Below are 19,442 nucleotides of genomic sequence, written 5' to 3'. Positions count from 1 at the left end.
TTTATTCTAAACATGGTTAGGTTGGAGAGGATGTCAACTTTGAAGGTTTTACTGTATGTAGTAATAGTCTTTCTTCTTCTTCTTCTTCTTCTCTGGCCCTCATAGTCCTTGAAGGACCTTGGCCTCATCCAGGATTTTCACTAGGGTTTCTCATTTCCCGGGAAATTTGCCTACAGCGGGATTACAGGAAAAATAATTTCTTTTCCTGGGATCCCGGGAAATTCCGGGATGAGATAGTAAAATAGAATTTTATATGGATAAAAAAGATCATACAGGAATATTATAAATTTGAATAATTTAATTTACTTTCTAGTAAGTAACTAAAAGTGTAGGGCCAATCTCACCCATATGGACACGTTAAGCTCAATTAATTTATGTTCTCCTACATTATAAGATGAAAGTAAAATAAAGCGTTTCGTTGGGAGTTTTAATGATTACGAAAAAAAATACTATTTTATTTCTAAAGATGAAATAAAAAATAAACTAAAGTGCGATGAGTGATACTTACTTTCAGCGAGTGCTATGCTGTTTAATGATGCGCAAACACAATACATAGATATTACATGAACTAACAAGTAGAGACTTGTAAAACATAGGTAATAATATGCAGCAGAAAACCTCAAAATTTCTCTCTTAGGTGAGTCTTCAAGATGCAACTTTTCATATAATAAATAATAGAAAGAAAACCTGACATGATAAATTATTATTGAAATGCGAGATTTCCTGGGAAAATAAAATTTCCCAGGATTTTTCTCATAGGGGATAAATGGCGGAGATCCCGGAAAAGAAACCCTAATTTTCACCCATTCCTCTCTCTTGAGCATTCCTTCTCCAGCAGCTCACACCCATCTTTCTCAAATCAGCCTCCACATCCTCATCCCATCTTTTTCGTGGTCTCCTTCTCAACCTTCTCCCCTCTGTTCTTTCTCTATACACTTGATGCACCTTTCTCTTCGGGTCCATTCTTTCCAAATGCCCAATCCATCAAAATCTCTCTCTTTTGATTTCTGTCACAATATCAGAATTTTCATATAAATCTTCAAGTTCCTTATTACTACTTCTCCACTCTCCTCCCTCTTGTACTGACCCATATATTCTTCTCAAAATCTTCTTCTCAAATCCTCTCAACTATTCTTCATGTTTACTTGTCAGTGTCCAAGCCTCGGATCCATACATGATTACTGGTCATGCAATAGTTTTATATATTCTGATGTTAGAATTCATCTTAAAGTATAATAGCTTATATTTCCTGCTGTCACTCTTGCCTTAATTTCTTCATGAATTTTGTTCTTTTCTGTTCGCTGAGTTCTTAAGTATTGAAATTTATTCACCTTTATATGTAGAATTTGTCCACTTGGCCCCTGACAATCTTTTCTAATTAACTTCATATATTTTTACAATTTTTGTAATAACTCAGGATTTATTTCTTCATAATTCGAAGTTTAGACTATTTACAAAAAGTCAAAATAACTTTTGAGTCTATCTTTATCCTTTTTTACACTATCACAGAAGTAACAGTCTTAAAAAAATTTGCTTTGAAGAACTCTTCTTAAAACACAGGTAAAAATTGGTTAAAAAAAACTTCACAAGGTTAAAAAAGATCAAGTGTCAGCCTTTCCTTGTAGGTCTCTGACACTTTTACAATTAAAAACACAAAGAAATTCTTCACCATTTCCATTTTTATCCACTTTTTAAAACTGCTTCTGGCCCTCTGGTGGTAGTTACGAGATAGACTCAAAAAGTTATTTTGACTTTTTGTAAATAGTCTAAACTTCGATTCATATATTTTGTTTTTTCATCATTAACTGTTAGGCCTTTTTCTATTGCTACTTCATCCATTATTTTAAATGCCTCTTCAATTACCTCTTTAGATCTTCCCAATATAACTATATCATCTGCAAATGCTAAGCACTGTAAAATGTTTCTTAAAAATCATTCCTCCTGCATCTACATCCATTTTCTCATTTGCTTTTCTTGTTACCACTTCTAATACTAAGTTAAATAAAACTGTAGAAAGTGCATCTCCCTGTTTGAGTCCTTTCTTTATTGCAAATGCTCTTGACATATATCCCTGGATCTTAACTCTGCCTTCTGTCTTCTCTAAAGTTAACTTTGTTATACAGTAGAACCTCCATTATCCGGACCTCCGTCATCCGGATTTTCGATTATCCGGATTGTTCAAAATAAACAAAAATTTTACGAATTTGCTGATTTGCACTTGGCGAATTATGACACTGTTTATGTACTTGATGGAATGCATAACATTTTTTGTTTCAACAACGTCTCACTCAGCACAGTGGTCGTAAACTCATAAATATATTTTACACAGTAATAAAAATATAACTTGACATACATATTTATAAATAATTTATATTCAAATTACATCATTTCTATTATCAAGGGTGGCGTAAGGCATGGACGACGTGGGCCACCGCCTATGCCTCGCGGTCCGAAGGGCCTCGCACCTCGAAGGGTATGCATTACTTAAAAGCCGTGAACGCGACGAAAAAATTTTACTCGTCATAAAACGATAAATAGTTTGTCAAATTTTTTTCATAAAAATGCAGTTTCAACTGCTTTTTATTTTATAAAATCCGTCTTCTTGAGCCACCAGAGGGTCTTTTAAACAATAGGTAGTCTGTTAGTGTTGGTCAGTAGTAGTCCAAATTCAATACGAACGTTTGTTTCTTGAAAATTTGATCACAATTTAAATACAGTATTTACTTTTAATAATACCGATATGTCATCGAAAAGAAAATGTGTTGTATTATCATTAAAAGACAAATTAAAGTATTTGTTTCAATTATACGGATTTTTCCTTATCCGGACTACCTTCATCCCCAATTAGTCCGGATAATCGAGGTTCTACTGTATTTATAAGTTTTTGAGGTATTCCCAATTCCTGGAGACTCTCCCAAACTTTTTCTCTTCTAATACTATCATAAGCTTTTTTGAAGTCAATAAAAAGTTGGTGTATCTCGATATTATACTCGTAGCATTTCTCCAGAATTAACCTAATTGTGGAGATTTGATCTATAGTTGATCTGTTATTGCAAAAACTGCACTGATAATCTCCCACTATATTTTCCATGTATACTGCTAACCTCTTTGCTAATATTTTTGAAAAAATTTTATAAACTACATTCAATAAAGTAATTCCTCTGTAGTTACCACAATCTAGTTTGTCTCCTTTTTTGTGTATTGGGCATATTATTCCTCTATTCCAACCTTGTAGTATCTGTTCACTTTTCCAGATTTTCTTAACGAGTTTACCTATCTCTAGTTCCAATTTCACACCATCTGCTTTTATCATTTCTGATACTATTCCATCCTCCCCAGGAGCCTTAAAGTTTTTTAGAGTTGTTATTGCCCATCTCAATTTGATTGTTCTTGGATATTTACATCCCCCATTTTCACATTCTTCTCCTTCTTCCTCAGAATCTACCCCTGTGGCTTCTTTGTCTATTTTTGTTTCCATTTGACTCCCTATAGATTCTACTCCATCATTTAATAGTTCTTTAAAATATTCAGTCCATCTATCTAGAATTTCACTTTTCTCACCAATTAATTCTCCTTTTCCTTTACAGAAACCAATTTTTGGTTGAAACCCTTTCTTCTCTTTTCTAACCTCTATATGGAATTTTCTTATTTCATTAGTTCTTCTATTTTCTTCCATTTCTTTTAGCTTTGCATTTAGCCATTCTCTCTTTTTCTTCTTACACAATTTAGATGCCAACCTTCTCTTTTCTTTGAAGTCTTCAATATTATTTTCAGACTCATTTTGTATCATCTTTAAACTTGCATTTCTTCTTTCTTCTAATGCATCTCTACAATCCATATCAAACCAACTATTTTTCCTTTTTTTTTCTACTACTTCCAAGTACTTCTGCTGCAGTTGCGATGACACTTGATCTTATATCTTCCCATCGTTCTTCAATGTTTCTTGGTCTCTGTCTCCTTTCCTTTGCCTTCATCAGGTTTTGTTTTATTATTGTTTGTTTTATTTTGTTTTGTTGATATTAAATTTTAATTTCTTTCTGCTTTAGAGATTTGACTTCATATCTTATAGCACTTTTTGCCCTTCCACTTCTTGGTTTGATTGATATTTTTTGTCTATAGTTTTCCCTCACCAAGTAGTGATCTGTACTACAATCTGCCCCTCTGTAAGATCTTGCATCTGTAATATCAGTAGCATGCTTTCTATCGATAAGTATATGGTCTATTTGGTTTACAGTATTGTACCATCCAGTGAAATCCATGTACCTAAATGTATTCTTTTATGAGGAAACACTGTTGTTGCAACCACCATATTATGTCCTGAAGCTAGGTCCACTTCTCATTTACCATTGTCATTACTATTTTCATGAATGTTATTTCTTCCGATGACTCCTTGATACACTTCTTCTCTTCCTACCTTAGCATTCCAATCCCCCAGTATTAGTTTAACATCATATTTTGGTACTATTCCTAGGACTTCCTCTGACTATAAAATTCATCTTTTACCTCTTCCCTTTTCTCCTCTGTTGGTACATACACACTTATCATTGTGATGTTGAAAAATCTTCCCTTTACATGTGGTTATCCTTTCATTAATGCATTGATAATTTAGAATAGAATATTGCAGCTCCTTCTTAATCATAAATCCAGTTTCCAATTGGTCATTTACATAGTCACTATGAATTATTAAGTATTTATCTCCCTCTAATATAACACTATCTTTCCAACATATTTCTTGAATAGCAGCAATTGTTATATTATATCTTTCTAGTTCTCTCTAAAGACCTTGAAATTGACCAGTCCTAAATAAACTTCTAACATTCCAAGTACCTATTGCTAAGACATTTTTCATTGTCCTTTTCCTGTTATTTTTCCGTTTACTTCTGTTTCTTCTATTTATAAAAATCATTTTGCCGTCTATCTCACTGTCCTTTCCGTTCCTTAAGTCATTCATTTTAGAGCCATCCAGCGAATTTCCTGCTTGTGTCGTTACAAGATGTTTTTACAAGGTAGGGGTGTAAACCCGACGTTCAACCCCCATTTCAAAGGGCCAAAATAATAGTCTTTAGTCTTCTTAAGTGTCATTAAACAGCTTTTATACTTTTTTACTACTTATTATCATTTTTAGTAGTAAAATGAGCTAATTTTTGCAATATGTTTGAAAAATAAATATCTGTTGAAATATGAAACAAAGAATACAACTGAGTCAAAGATGATATATTTAAATGGCATATTATTTTAATGAACAATAATTACAATAATACAATAAGCAATTTCAAAATTAAATATGTTTAGACTTGTAAATAATCTATCAGCATAATTAAATTTTTCTTGGATATTTTATATAAAAATAATTCTTATTTAAATTACAAATTAATTTAATTATATTCTTAGTTTTATATAATCATATTTTCCATTTTAGAGAAAAAGTTACCTTTTATGGTTATCTAAGCATTTACCATCAGAGTCTCCTTTAAGTAGGGAATGGCCTTCTGCACCTCCTTGTCTTCGTGAAACAAGTTATCATTTAAGAATATTGTATCATAAGTGGCGAGTATGTTTAAGTTATTTTTAAACATTTTGTGTATATATTATTTACATGCATATTTTTATAAATAATAAATTGAATCTTAGATTATTGATTTTCATTTATTATATACTGTATTTTGAGATATTTTATTTCATTTTTGAAAATGATATAATATCAATATTTTAAATTTTACTATATCAGTTTTTATTATGAAGTCCAGAAATAAATAAAAGATAATTATTTATTTTAAGTTGTCAAACATAAGCGCATACAAATATAAGCATACAACATATATATACTTGAGAGAGAGCCACTTGATCCAAAGGCTAGAAAAGTATATGATGTGTGGTTAAGAAAAAATAGGCAAAAGATTTGCAAGATAGCATTTGAATTGTGAAATTGTGGTGTGGAAGAAGACATTATCTTGTTCTTCTTGTCCTTTATTCTTTTAAATCCTTTGGGGTCTTATCTAGGATATGAAAAGAGTAAAGTTGATACAATGGAATTAGAATTGGTCTAAAGGTTCTGAAGAGGATTGATATGTCAGAACTAACACTTTTGCTGCCATTTGATGCAATTTTGCATCATTCACACACTGGAAGTTTATGGTAAATTGCACATGTATTATTTTTCAGATATCTTTTACCTACTATCTGGAAGTGTAAGAAAGATTTTATAAATTATATTTCATTGCTTGTTTCTTACTTTTCCAGGACATACTTAATTATAATGGTTTTATGTCATTTTGTCCTCTTGTGCAGTTTCACATCGAATATAGTTCAATAAAAATTGCTTAAAACTAAAAATAATTTTTTTTATTTTTAATTTGTATATAATAGTGACATACTTTATGAAAAAAAAAAACAAGAAATTGGTATATTTAGTGCATCTTTTTTCAGCGGCAACAGCAAAAGTGTTAAAAGTAATTAGAGATAGTTGGCGTATATTAGAAAGTACATAGACCATTTTTTCAAGTTGGTGTGTATAAAAACAAGTCAGTTTGGGATTGGCTCCAAAGTTAGAGCTAAGCTATCTTGTTTTTATTACACCAATTTGATATAAGTGAAGTTGACTGTAAGTCATGTTCAGTTGAACAGAAACAAATAGACAATTTGCACACAATTAAGTGTTCACAATGTTGAATAAAGAAGTTAACAAGTATTTAGATGAAAGTGAAATGAAAGATCAGAATATTGACACCGAAGGCAAGACAACAATAGAGAGACACTAGTGTTAGGATCAAAGGTTGTAGGACCCTGTAATAGAACCATAGCAAATGTCAGTAGTTAAGATGTCACATGACATGAATGAATAAAGTTAAAAGTCACACCTTTATCAATCAAGCAAAAGATTTTTAATACCATAAAAACGTTTTCAATCATTTTAATTGATCTTCCTCAGTTACATCTGTAAGGTCGCCAACTTTAGGGGGCAATACGTTAATTACGCGTCAGGAAAACCTAGGATCAAACCGTACGTGGGTGGTGGCAGCAGGAGAGAAAGATGACAAGTGTCTTACACGAAAACCATTTATTTTGACATAAGGTTAACTTACATAATAACAATAACAATGCGGTCTAGATCAGCTTTGGTGGGAGCTCCTTGATGTCGACGAATGGGCGCTGACTGGTGTCCCGGGCTTGACAGGAGAGTGTCCGTTGCACAGGGGCCTCTGTCTGGTGATGTTGCGGTTGCACATAGATTTTGGTCACTGGTGGAGAACCTGATCCGAGTGGAACTGCCGAGGATTGGCTGAGAATTCCTCCTCGAAGAGAATTGGCTGAGAATCCCCCTTTTGTCCTTGAGATTTGGGGGTTTTATAAGATTTTCCCCGAATCTCACCCTTTTGATTGGTCCCGTTCGCCCTTTCTCTTACCCCGATTGGTCATTCCTTTGTTTCTAGGCGAAACCCGAGACCAATCCGGGTCGGGGAAAGGTCAGAGAGGTGATGACGGGGCTTTTAATGTTCGTGCTCGTATTTTTCTCCATTATGGCCCTTCTCTTAGACATTTTTGAACTTAAACAGTCCACCAGATGTTCCTGTGGCCATTTATCCCCTACCGCGTTCGGATTTAACAGATGTCCCTTTTGTTCTTAGACCCCCCCTTTTTCTCGCTTGCTTCGACCCGACACCTGTTCGCACGCATCTCGACAAAGCTCTTTCTCTCTGTCGACATTCCCCCCTGTTGTTTATCATCGCGTCGCATTTGTTTTACAATTCGAAAAAAGTTTTCATTCCATCTTGGTTCTGTCATTAACACACCCTCTTGACCCGATTCTATCTTCAAAACTCTCAGACGTTAAAGTTTGTAATTAGTCGTAATTTCGACACGCTTTTACGACCCTCACACATCAAAATAGAACATTGAAAATCGAACATAAAATGAAATTATGGAATAAATATAAAAATCAAACAAAAAAATGTGCATGCAGACTAAATATAAATAAAATAAAATAAATTATATAAATAAGGCCAAAGTAACGAAAGTGAATAAAATACAAGATATAAGATAAACTGTAGTATTATCTGTTATTATTCTTAATTATTGTAAAATGATCTCCAAGCAGTGGATAACGCATCTGTGGTCCCTATGGTTTATACATCCAGTTCTCATATGTGCTTTGAAGATTTCTAATTTCTCAAGATGTTTCACTTTATGTCTGTTTATCGTAGTCTTGATAATAGCAGCTTGATCCCATTGGACATTAAAATCCTGTTGTCTTGCGTATGATGCTAGCACGGTGCTGTCAAGGTTCTTATCGATAGTGTACCTGTGCTCCTTGAGCATTTGTTTTAAATGGCGCATAGTCTCTCCTACATAAACAAGCTTAGAATCAAAACATTGGTCGTGTAAAGGTACTGAATAAACTCCCGCCATTGAATTCCGGTCTTCTTTTTTTTTTATCATTTCTTAAAAGCTTGTAAACAGTGGATTTATGTCGGTATACAATTTGAAGATTATTAGCTTTGGCAATATTCCTATGTATTTTGTTTAAAAATGGGATGTAATTTAGCACCATCCTTCTCTCCAATCTACCTTGGGAGAATGTCGGAAGGATGTAATAAGCCTGTCTATCTCATGTCTCCGGTAACCTTGCTGTTCAGCTACTTTAAGAATGTAATCCAATTCCTTAATTGTATCATAAATGCTTGTGCAATGTGTATAGGTGCATTTAATCCAAGCCCTGAAAGATGCTAACTTGATGTGTCTGTATGTAATGATAACCCTTACGGCTTATCATTCATATAGACCAGGAGAGCTGTATTAACATTAACTTCCTTGACATTTCCATCACCTGCAAGCAAGAGGAAATCTGGACCAACATATACCGGAAGCCCTGTTTTCAGCCTATTATTATACCACGACAATCCATCGATCCCAGGCACAACAAGTTAGCATCTTTCAGGGCTTGGATTAAATGCGCCTATACACATTGCACAAGCATTTATGATACAATTAAGGAATTGGATTACATTCTTAAAGTAGCCAAACAGCAAGGTTACCGAGACGCAAGGTAGAGAGGCTTATTACATCCTTCCAAACCACAAGACGACATTCTCCCAGTGTAGATTGGAGGAAAAGGATGGTGCTAAATTTTCACTGCTTGGAGATCATTTTACAATAATTAAGAATAATAACAGATAATACTATAGTTCATCTTATAACTTGTATTTTATTCACTTTCATTACTTTGGCCTTATTTATATCATTTATTTTATTTTATTTATATTTAGTCCACATGCACATTTTTTCATTTGATTTTTATATTTATTCCATAATTTTATTTTATGTTCAATTTTCAATGTTCTATTTTGATGTAACTGAGGAAGATCATTTAAAACGATTGAAAACGCTTTTATGGTATTAAAAATCTTTTGCTGGAATGATAAAGGTGTGATTTTTAACTTATTCACTATCCAGTATATAATTTATTTTATGACATGAATGAACAATAAAGCTGCTAGTAAGAATGTAATAAATGAGCAGACATCTACTTTAGAAAAAATAGAAATGTGAATTGTAAATCTTTCAGAGCATTACAAAAATTAAGTATGTCTATCATAGATAGCTTTTTAATCCATCATGTAGTTCATACTTTCTATGTAACAAGCAAACATGAAAGTGAGGAAAAAGAATTGGAATTGGAATGGAAGGAAGAACATATTGGTGAAGAAGATACACATTTAGAAAAGTTGAATTCTGAATATGCATAAAGATTACATCCAATCTAGATGTAGAAGCTTACTGATTTACCAGGCATTATTTAATTTTATAGAAAAATAAATTTTAGTAAAACAAATAACTTGTCTTTTTTAAAAGACCCATGCTATTTATTAAATGAAAATGAAATAAAATTTTTCAATAAAATATTTTCATAACAGATGATATAACTATAAAGTTGATCAAAATTTATACAATAAATTACTTGCAGGATGTAATAAAAATTTTTAATCAATAATAATTATAAAGTTGATTCTTTGAAATTTAGAATTTTAATTTAAATGTTATCTAAAATTAACTTAATTATTCCAGTGCCATAAGTACAGAATGCAATTTGATCAAACAGCTAGAAACAGAATGAGAGAAAAAGTAACTGCTTGTTTTATATTCAAGGATCGTAAAGCTTCCTATGCAAAAAGGTATATATTTTATTTATATTTATTGATTAAATTACAAGTTTTTCTTATGATCTTATGATATAAGAACTTACAATTTCTTGAAAAAGTTGAAAATAAAGAAATAGCAAATAGTCAAAATTTTTTTTCCTTTTAAATTTTAATTTTTAAGCTACAGTTTTCAAATAATCTTGTCTGATATACTGGCACGTTCTTTTATATGTATTGGTTTAAGTATGCATTTATAGCACTTTTATTTTATGAACTAAGTCAAAAGAGTTAATAGTGAAGTTGTTCTTTATTGCTTTATTTGTTTTTATGAAATTTTTATTTTGATTACATTATTTGATAAATTTTTATAAACAAAAAGAATTTGTTGTTTTATAGTCTTAAAAAAGTATTTTTAACATTGTAATTTCTTATATGAAAGGTTCAAGTGTAAAAGATGGTAAGCACAAAAATGAACGTTTAGAGAAAATCAGTGTCAGCTTGTGGTACCTAACATCAGGGTACTGTTACAAGAGAATGCAGCACTATTTTGATTAGTTTTAAGTTAAAGTTAAGTTAAGCTCTTATCAAAATCAGCATCAATTAAAACAATTCTATTATTGTTGCATGTCACACACCAATGTTTGAAAATAGAACAAAACATCAAACATTGATCTTTAAATGATGAAGTGGAGGGTGTTAATATTTTTAAAATTAATTGCAACATTTTTCTTAAAAGCTTTATATATTTCTAACACTACATCAGGCCTGGAGATCTTTATTTGAGGTCCTATTTATACATCACTATAGGAACAACCAATCAGACAGCACTTCACCATCATTTAAAGATTGACCTTCCACGTTATGCTCTATTTTCGAACACTGGGACTTAGTCTGATGATGATAGCTGTTGAGAGTGTTTGTTTATTGGCCAATATTACATATTTTTATTGGAGTTTGGTTTAATTTTATGTTATTTTTAATTATCCAGTTGTTGTGATGATGGTATTATGTGGCATGCTATATCACCTCTTGAGACAACACTCCTGTATTAGATGCCACAAGCCATCACTAGAGGAAAAAAAAAATTAAATATCTTAATCAGTTTTCTGCCTTGTTTTCTTTAATCAGAGTAAAGTACCTGTACATGTTATAGTTAAACCTAGATATAATATTTTAATTGAAATATATTGCTGTGTAATTGTTAGTATGCATTATAACATACTAATGGAAATGATACTTTTGTAAAGTACTATAATTATTTTTCCGACTTTCTACAACGATTATCGGCACAACTGTGTGCTGGAATTAGCTGTTCCCTAACGGGTACTTTACGCGGATTCATGTTAGTATGCCAGGCCTGGATTTTAAGCGTGCACCGAACTAAATAATGACAAAGTTTGTCAATAACAAATCAAATATTTAATAAAAGTTCTAGTAATAAACTGTATACAATATTTAGTAAAAATCAAATAACAATTTATTCAAAGAAACTCTATAAGAATCAACCCGACAAAACTCAAATCATTCTATTTTCTAACTTAATTCTATTCCCCTTTGGAATTCTACAAAATTTCAAAAACTTAATTTATGTACAATAATTCTTATGAATTAAAGATCCTAATCGTCACCTTAATATACTAGGAACCCTTTTCCTCAACTCTCAAGACTTTCTCTATTCGTCGATCCACAAATTGAATAACTTCAAAATCGCCTTGGAACTATTTTATCCTATTGGACACCTCTCTCTCATTTGCTGCTATGAAGCTCACCACGCTCGTTGATAACAGGAGCTCACCTCGTCCCTCTTCACTTGAGATTCAGACTTTATATTATGAGGTGACGTCACAATTCTGAATGCGATCACTCCCCTCATTTACATACTTATTTGCTAACAATAAACTTTTTTCTATTTGTCTGGCAGCCTATTTTCTGACAATACTCGCTAACCTTTTACATTATTCTTTTTGACAATTTTTGGGATGTTTTTATTCTTTAAGGTTTAGCGAGTTCCTAAGTTGTGCTTGTGAAGTCTCCCCCCTTTTCTTGGTGCTGACTTACTTTTTTCAACTCGGGAGTGCAAGTGTGCGCGAATTTTTCCTATGGCGTTTTTCTCTCATTGGTGAGTTGGTTTCTCTTCTATTTTTAAGTTTCTAAGGTGAATGGTGAGGAAACCTTTGTCCTAACAAAACATAAGCCTCAAACAAAAATATAATAAACAACAAAAATAAAAGTAAATAAAAATAATACTCAGACTTGGTTCCTTACATCTTCTTTTATAACTTTCATAAATGTACTCTATATTATTTTTAACAATGTAAATTCGTCTCTGTAATCCAAAACACACGCTTTGGTAGACGTATCTCACAGCAATTTCTGGTTAGCAAATTTAACTTTTATTTTTCATTGAACTACAAATATATTTCGGGTTGGTATAATATACTCCAACCCCTCTTCAGTGCTAGTTCAAATAAACTCCAACCCCTCTTCAGTGCTAGTTCAAAGAGTTTATTGCTCCTGTAGGCAATAAAGTAAAGAGAAAGACAGAGAAAGTTTTAGAAATATCCGTGAACAATAACTATATCTAAATATATGAGGTGTGAGCAACTGATCTGGGCTCTGTTGCTCACTCCACTGCATGCGTGTGGGGGAAAAGGCAACTATATACCATGATAGTCTAGCAGGAGATGCTATGAGCATGAATAATTTGGTTGCAATGAACAAATATGGTCATGATTCCAAATCCATCAAAAGTGGAACAACATTCTGTGATTCAGTTTTTGACAGCAGAAGGCTGTCAGCCAGGTGAAATTCATCAACACTTGAATACTGTGTATGGTGAGAAATGTGTATTGAAAACAACAATGAAGGATTGGGTATGCATGTTTCAGACAGATTGTCAGTAAACACCCTGGGCTGGTGCATTTTATCACAACTGATGAGTTCATTGCCAAAACTGACAATGCTGTACAGGAGGATTGGCAGAGAAGCTTACCTTCACTTGCAGTAGAGTTTGGTGTCATTTAGCTCAGTTCAGAATATTGTGAATAACAAATTATTGTATCAAAAAGTCCATTCACAATGAATTCTATAGATGCTGACTGCAAACCACAAGGAACAGCATATCTGCAACACCTGTGCCAGTATGAGGAATATTGTGACAAATTCCTACTGTGCATAGTGGCTGGTGACAAAACATGGTACCATTATTTTGAACCATCCAGCAAAGCTGCCATTATGCAATGGGAAGCATGCCAGCTCACCAAAACCCAAGAAATTCAAGACACAACCTTTTCTGGGCAAGGTGATGCTGACAGCTTTTTTTGTTCATGAAGGATTACTATTGCTGGAGTTTAAAAAGTCCTGCAATACATTTAATGCTCTTAGCTATACTCAGATCCTGGACAACTTGCATCAAGCCATTAGGTGGAAGTGCCTTGCCATGTTGTCATCTGATTATTCTTTATGACAATGCACATCTGCATGTTGTGAGTATCATGCAGGAGGCATTAATGAAGAAACATTGGAATGTTTTTGACAACAGCCCTGATCTATCACCTTGTGATTTTCATTTGTTCAGGCTTCCAAGAAATTTCTGAAGAGCAAATGCTTCCACAATGATGAACTCTAAATTGCTGTACTGGAATGATTTAAGGAACAACCATGTTCTTTCTTTTAGGATGGTACCAGATGCTTGTCAAAGCTTTGGGATCTGTGTCTGAATGCTCAGGGTGGCTTTCTCTTTAGATGGTATTGCATTTTTATTCCTTAAACATTGCTATTTCTGTTTGTATTTACTTTGAAACTTCATTGTATAGATTTGTATTAATAAATGGGCCTGAACAGGTTTAATGTCTCATATTTGATTTTTTAGGCCTATACTAGCAGCCATGTTTAAGATGCAAAAGTCAATGGTGTGTGAACAGTAAATGAAATTTTCATTTTATATAGTATTTATGTATATTATTTATTGTTTTCATGTTTTAATTTATTATTGATGCCTTTAATTGTATTAGTTTTCTTTAAATTATATGTATTTGCTTTAAGTTTGTTGAAATGACTATTATTTAGGGTTTGGGAATGTATTAATTCACTTTCAATTATTCCTAATGGGAAAAATTGATTTGGACTTCAAACGGCCTCCTGGAATGAATTTAATTCAAAGCATGAGGCACCACTGTATTTGATCAAAGATGCATTTTGGACTGTTATTTCCCTGTTCAGTTTAATCCTTTTTATAAAATACAGCATTCATTTCTTTCAGGTTTACAGGTTCTTAAATTACTACAATATATTTTAAAGAAGGGCATTACAATTATATTTTTTTACATAAGATATATTACAAATATACTTACATTTTTAAAAAAATTAAGACCATACATCTTATATTACAAAAATATTTCAAAAAATTCAATACATGCCAGTCTCAGCTAACTATATCTAAATTTTGTTTACAAATCAATATTAAGACATAAGTTTTCTATATTATATTATATTCCATATTTCTATAAGTTAACTATAAACATAGTTAATGGATTACTTTGCTTTATAAGTAAACCTTTACCTAACTATGAAATATACTGTGGTGTACGCCTTATTTTGTATATTGTTGCATATATTATTCTTAGTATTTATTTTGTTTTCTTCCTATTTGTTAGTTCTTTTGTGTATCACCTTCTAGAAACTTCTTCCCTAACCCTTCCCTGTTCAGGTGGTGGTGACCTAATTACAAGACAAAGGAAAAGGGTAGCCTGAGGGCTAAGAGTAGGACAAGAATTTACTTTTGGCTTAAATGTTGGAGAGAGAGGATGTGTTGTGAGGACCTTCAGGTTGTTCTGGCATCGACTGGAGAAGAAAGATGATGATAAGACTAAGCTAGCATTCGAGAGGAGCCCGGAATATATCTCAATATAAGGATCTTCGGAAGCTTATTGAGAGAACCTGATAGAGTTCTACAATCAACAATTCCTACAATTTAGAGAATTAATAATTCAGCAATCACCACCATCACTCCAAGATTGCAACACTTTGGGTACGTGGTGGTAGGTGGGGGAAAAGGCAACTATATACCATGATAGTCTAGCAGGAGATGCTATGAGCATGAATAATTTGGTTGCAATGAACAAATATGGTNGCATTCAAGAGGAGCCCGGAATATATCTCAATATAAGGATCTTCGGAAGCTTATTGAGAGAACCTGATAGAGTTCTACAATCAACAATTCCTACAATTTAGAGAATTAATAATTCAGCAATCACCACCATCACTCCAAGATTGCAACACTTTGGGTACTCATTCTTTTCTATCATCATATATCCAGCTATCCTATTGTCTATCTTTTCTTCCTCTTCTTTTTTTTAGTATAAGTAGTTTTAAGTATTTAGTCATAGTTCCTTTTTTTTTTGTCACAAGATTATACTTAATGATTCTGTCCGAGTATCTGTAGAAATTATATGTAAAAGAACAAAAACGAGGAGTGTCGGAATTTATAAAAGAATCCTGTAAAGAAAATAAACACAGGTGAAGGAAGAACCTATATGTGTGCTATATGCTTATCCTCTTGTTGGATTACACTCATCACATGCATATTTTACAATATATTCATTTAAAAAAACCATGAAGTATATATTCATTAAATAGGTAATTAACACAAAGTTAAGAATTCTTAAATTATTTCCATCTGTAGATGGTGATGTTAATTATCATAAAATTATCAAACCATACTCAACTGCTCCCTCTATCAGCAATAAATGGGTATTACAAAGTATGAATTTGAAATCCTACATCAGTGGCACACTCAAAATTTAATCCTAGAGAGCTGAGATCAATGGATGAAAAAATTTTTAATGCAAACTCAATAAAATTCTTAGCTTATGTGACCACTACATCATAAGTAATATATGAATAGAAGACACGACACAATTTAAATAAAGACAATGAATTTTAATTGGGAGATTATTTTTGGAAAATTTACTAGTGTTTCTTTACCTTTTATTTTGGGAGTGTGAGGGCCCCTTGGCCCACATACTGTCCTACATTATCATTTATTCTTTTTCCTGGATTTATTTACAGTCGACCCCCCTATAATTACGGTCCCTATAATTACAATTCCTATAAAACTACGAAAAAATATACGTATTTTGGAAATATTGAGTCGGATTAGTGTAGAATCGATTAATTTTATGGAAGAAAACCTTTCAATCAGCTGTAGTCCGTAAACTTGACACGTGTCGGACTGTGATTGGAACGACTTGTAAGAAATCGGATTCCTAATAAATTGGAACGTATCTATATCTTATAGGGGGGTCGACTTGTATTATAATTTCTAAATGTTCATACATTTCCTTTTGTACACATTACTTTCTTTTTATTTTGAATGATTCTGTAATGATTTCATATCTGACATTGTGGCAATGCTTTGCAACAGTGGAGCTTCTATAGTATTATTGAGTTTTATAGCATTTACATGTTCCTTAAAGTGTACTTTTAAGTTTCTTTTTTGTTTCTTCAATATAAGTATGCTTTTGTTTACAATTACATTCAAGGCATTTTTCATGTACTTTTAAGTTTCTTTTTTGTTTCTTCAATATAAGTATGCTTTTGTTTACAATTACATTCAAGGCATGTATCAACTTTTTTGAAATATTTTCTGTAATATAAGATAAATGATCTTAACTTTTTTTAAATGTAAGTATATTTATATTATATCTTATGTAATGCCCTTCTTTAAAATATACTGTGTAAGTTAAGAACCTGTAAACCTGAAAAAAATGAATGCTGTGTTTTATGAACAAGTGAAACTGAAGGGCCCAAAATGCATCTTTAATCAAATAAAGTAACATGGCAAATATTTGTCTGTTGTTTTCTACTTGAGCATTTTCCAAAAAAATGTTGTGTTAAGTCCATTATAGATGCAATAAAAATTTAAAGCAAATAATAAGGATAAGAAGCAATTTCACTGTAATAAAAGCGGAAACTAACCTTTTGATGCAAACAAGATAATCCAAGTAGTATAAATAAATGTCTTTATGTTAATGATCAATCATTGAAAGGATGTGGAATGCAACAACTGAAATTTTTCATTAATACAATATTTGTATAGCTTATTACAGGATGATTGTATTATGTAATAAAAGATTGATGATGCAAGCTTGATGAAGTTCAATACATAAGGGATAGTTAGAAGCATTTGTAACTAATTACAAAATTTGTGTAATCTTTTGTTCATTCTTGTTCAAGAGTTACACAAATTTAACAAGTTAAATAAAAGACCAATAGCCTTAACAATTACAGCATTATTTTATATATGTCTAAAATGTTTTAAAAATTCTATAACAACTGTTTTATTTTATTCCATGTAGATGATGATTCAGATAAAAGATAAGATAGTAATTTTCAAAGAACATTTAATTTTTTTAAATATGGATTATTTTCTCTGTTTTTAATTATATGTTTGAGAATGAAATTAAGATTCTTAATATCAATAATTTTATCTATTATTACTGAATATTTAGCTAAATATAAATTTTTTCATATTTATTGAAATGTAATATTGAATTGTTCTAGTGTATCTCATCCATTTCGTGGAGATTATGTTCGTTTACGTCAAAATGTTAAGTGGAAGAAGATGGCTGCAGAAACTGGAGATCAATATGTTGTTTTTGCTGACATCATTAATAAACTTACCCGTGCCAGCGGAAAGGTATTACTTTATTTATTTATTACATGAAAATTTGAATTTTGCAAAGAAGAAATGACAGTTTTATCTTAAGCATATTCACTAGCAATATTTCAAATAAAAAATCACAAACCATACATTCATGAAAATAATTCACAGATTACAGGTTATTTGTGTTTAAAAGTGGATAATTCTCTGCCAATTTTAAATTGCAATTATGAACTCATCCAATAACTTTTGCTCTTAAGAAGTTTAGGCAAAGGATTTTAAAAACTCTATGTCAAACATAGTCATGTTTTTAAAGATCCTTTTTCTAAACTCTATAAAATTTTTAAACTATTGTTTCATTTTTCTAGAAACCACCAAAGATATACATGTGTATGTATATATATATATATATATACACATGTATATCTGAACTTTGTTTTATCCCATATTCTGTAGCAATCCAGATTTCAATTGATATTATTAGATACCTACTTGAACTTGCATCTTCAAAGCTGATAAACTTATGGAAATTCTCCCTTTCTATATAATGACTTCAGAGAACTATTTATGTCTTGACTGTTGACTTTAATGCCTATTAATTATCTTCAGTAAATAAGCACTAATTGACAATTCTCTGTTATTGGATAATTTTGAGTTTGTGTGCAACTTTCTTAGTAAAATCAACAATGATAGCATTAATAGCAATTATTTTATTTACTATGTCTTGGGCACAACTATAAATTTCAGGTCTTCTGAAAACATTTTGAGGTCCCTAGTAATACACATAAAATAAGAATTTTTTGTATTAATATTTTTTTATATCACATGAAAAAACTTAGTTTTTACATTAAAAAATTTTGTTACTAGGCTATAAAGGTTGTTTAAAGTGTGTTTGTGATTTGTTCCAGTATTGAGAAGAAATAATTTTGACATTTTTGATCTTACTCAAGATTTCTTACATTAATGATTCCTTACATTAATGATATTCCAAATTAGAATGCACCAAACAACTTTTCACCAAGCAAAATATTATTTTTTAAAAATTGGAACATAAACATAAAACATAACACTATATAACAACAAAAACTAAACAATTGTAAATATAAATTTAACACCTATATCAAGTTAACACATATATAAAAATTTAAGACATAATACCAATTAATAAAATTAAATTATGTCAGCACTCAAAGTTTTTCATAAAAACATTGCTATGCATATGAGACTGTTTTTCCATCTTTAAAGTTATATAAGTAAGACAAAACCTTTCACACTTTGTTTCTTGCAGTTTAATCACGAAGTACAAACGTTTTCAGCCGTTTTGAATGGCCTTCTTCAGATACAGTTAGGTCAACCCCTTAAACTAAATACAGTAGAGCATCGTTTATCCAAATCAATTGGGGACTGGGATTGTTCGGATAACCGATTATGTACGAAAAAATACATTAACCTACCCCATCCTGAAATTTTTCTTCGTTGTGTGTCGCTTCGTGTTGAATTTTCGTCAATGTTAAGCCTAACATAAACTTTTTAAAATAATAATCGTGGCTATTGTATCGTTAAAAATTATTTCTTTATTTTATACAAACAAAATAAATATATTGAAAAATATAAAAACAATAAAAAATTATACTTCAGAAGTT

At 31.5% G+C, this 19,442-nt stretch overlaps 1 protein-coding gene across 1 annotated transcript in view; it reads left to right on the top strand.

The window, feature by feature from the left end:
- LOC111626485 (unconventional myosin-Ib-like) overlaps positions 1-19,442 on the top strand; it is a 472,422-nt gene that overhangs the window by 428,201 nt on the left and 24,779 nt on the right. The window contains exons 23-25 of the mRNA XM_023369864.1: positions 5,420-5,551; positions 10,063-10,169; positions 17,700-17,835. Of these exons, the coding sequence (XP_023225632.1) occupies positions 5,420-5,551; positions 10,063-10,169; positions 17,700-17,835 (375 nt within the window). The remainder of the gene's footprint in view (positions 1-5,419; positions 5,552-10,062; positions 10,170-17,699; positions 17,836-19,442) is intronic.

The sequence above is a fragment of the Centruroides sculpturatus genome, unplaced genomic scaffold (genome assembly GCF_000671375.1).
Source record: "Centruroides sculpturatus isolate CEXI.00-Female unplaced genomic scaffold, Cexi_2.0 scaffold318, whole genome shotgun sequence".
In the NCBI taxonomy this organism is placed as follows: Eukaryota; Metazoa; Arthropoda; class Arachnida; order Scorpiones; family Buthidae; genus Centruroides; species Centruroides sculpturatus.
Note: the sequence above shows the minus strand (reverse complement) of the source record. Positions and strands in the feature narration are given on the sequence as shown.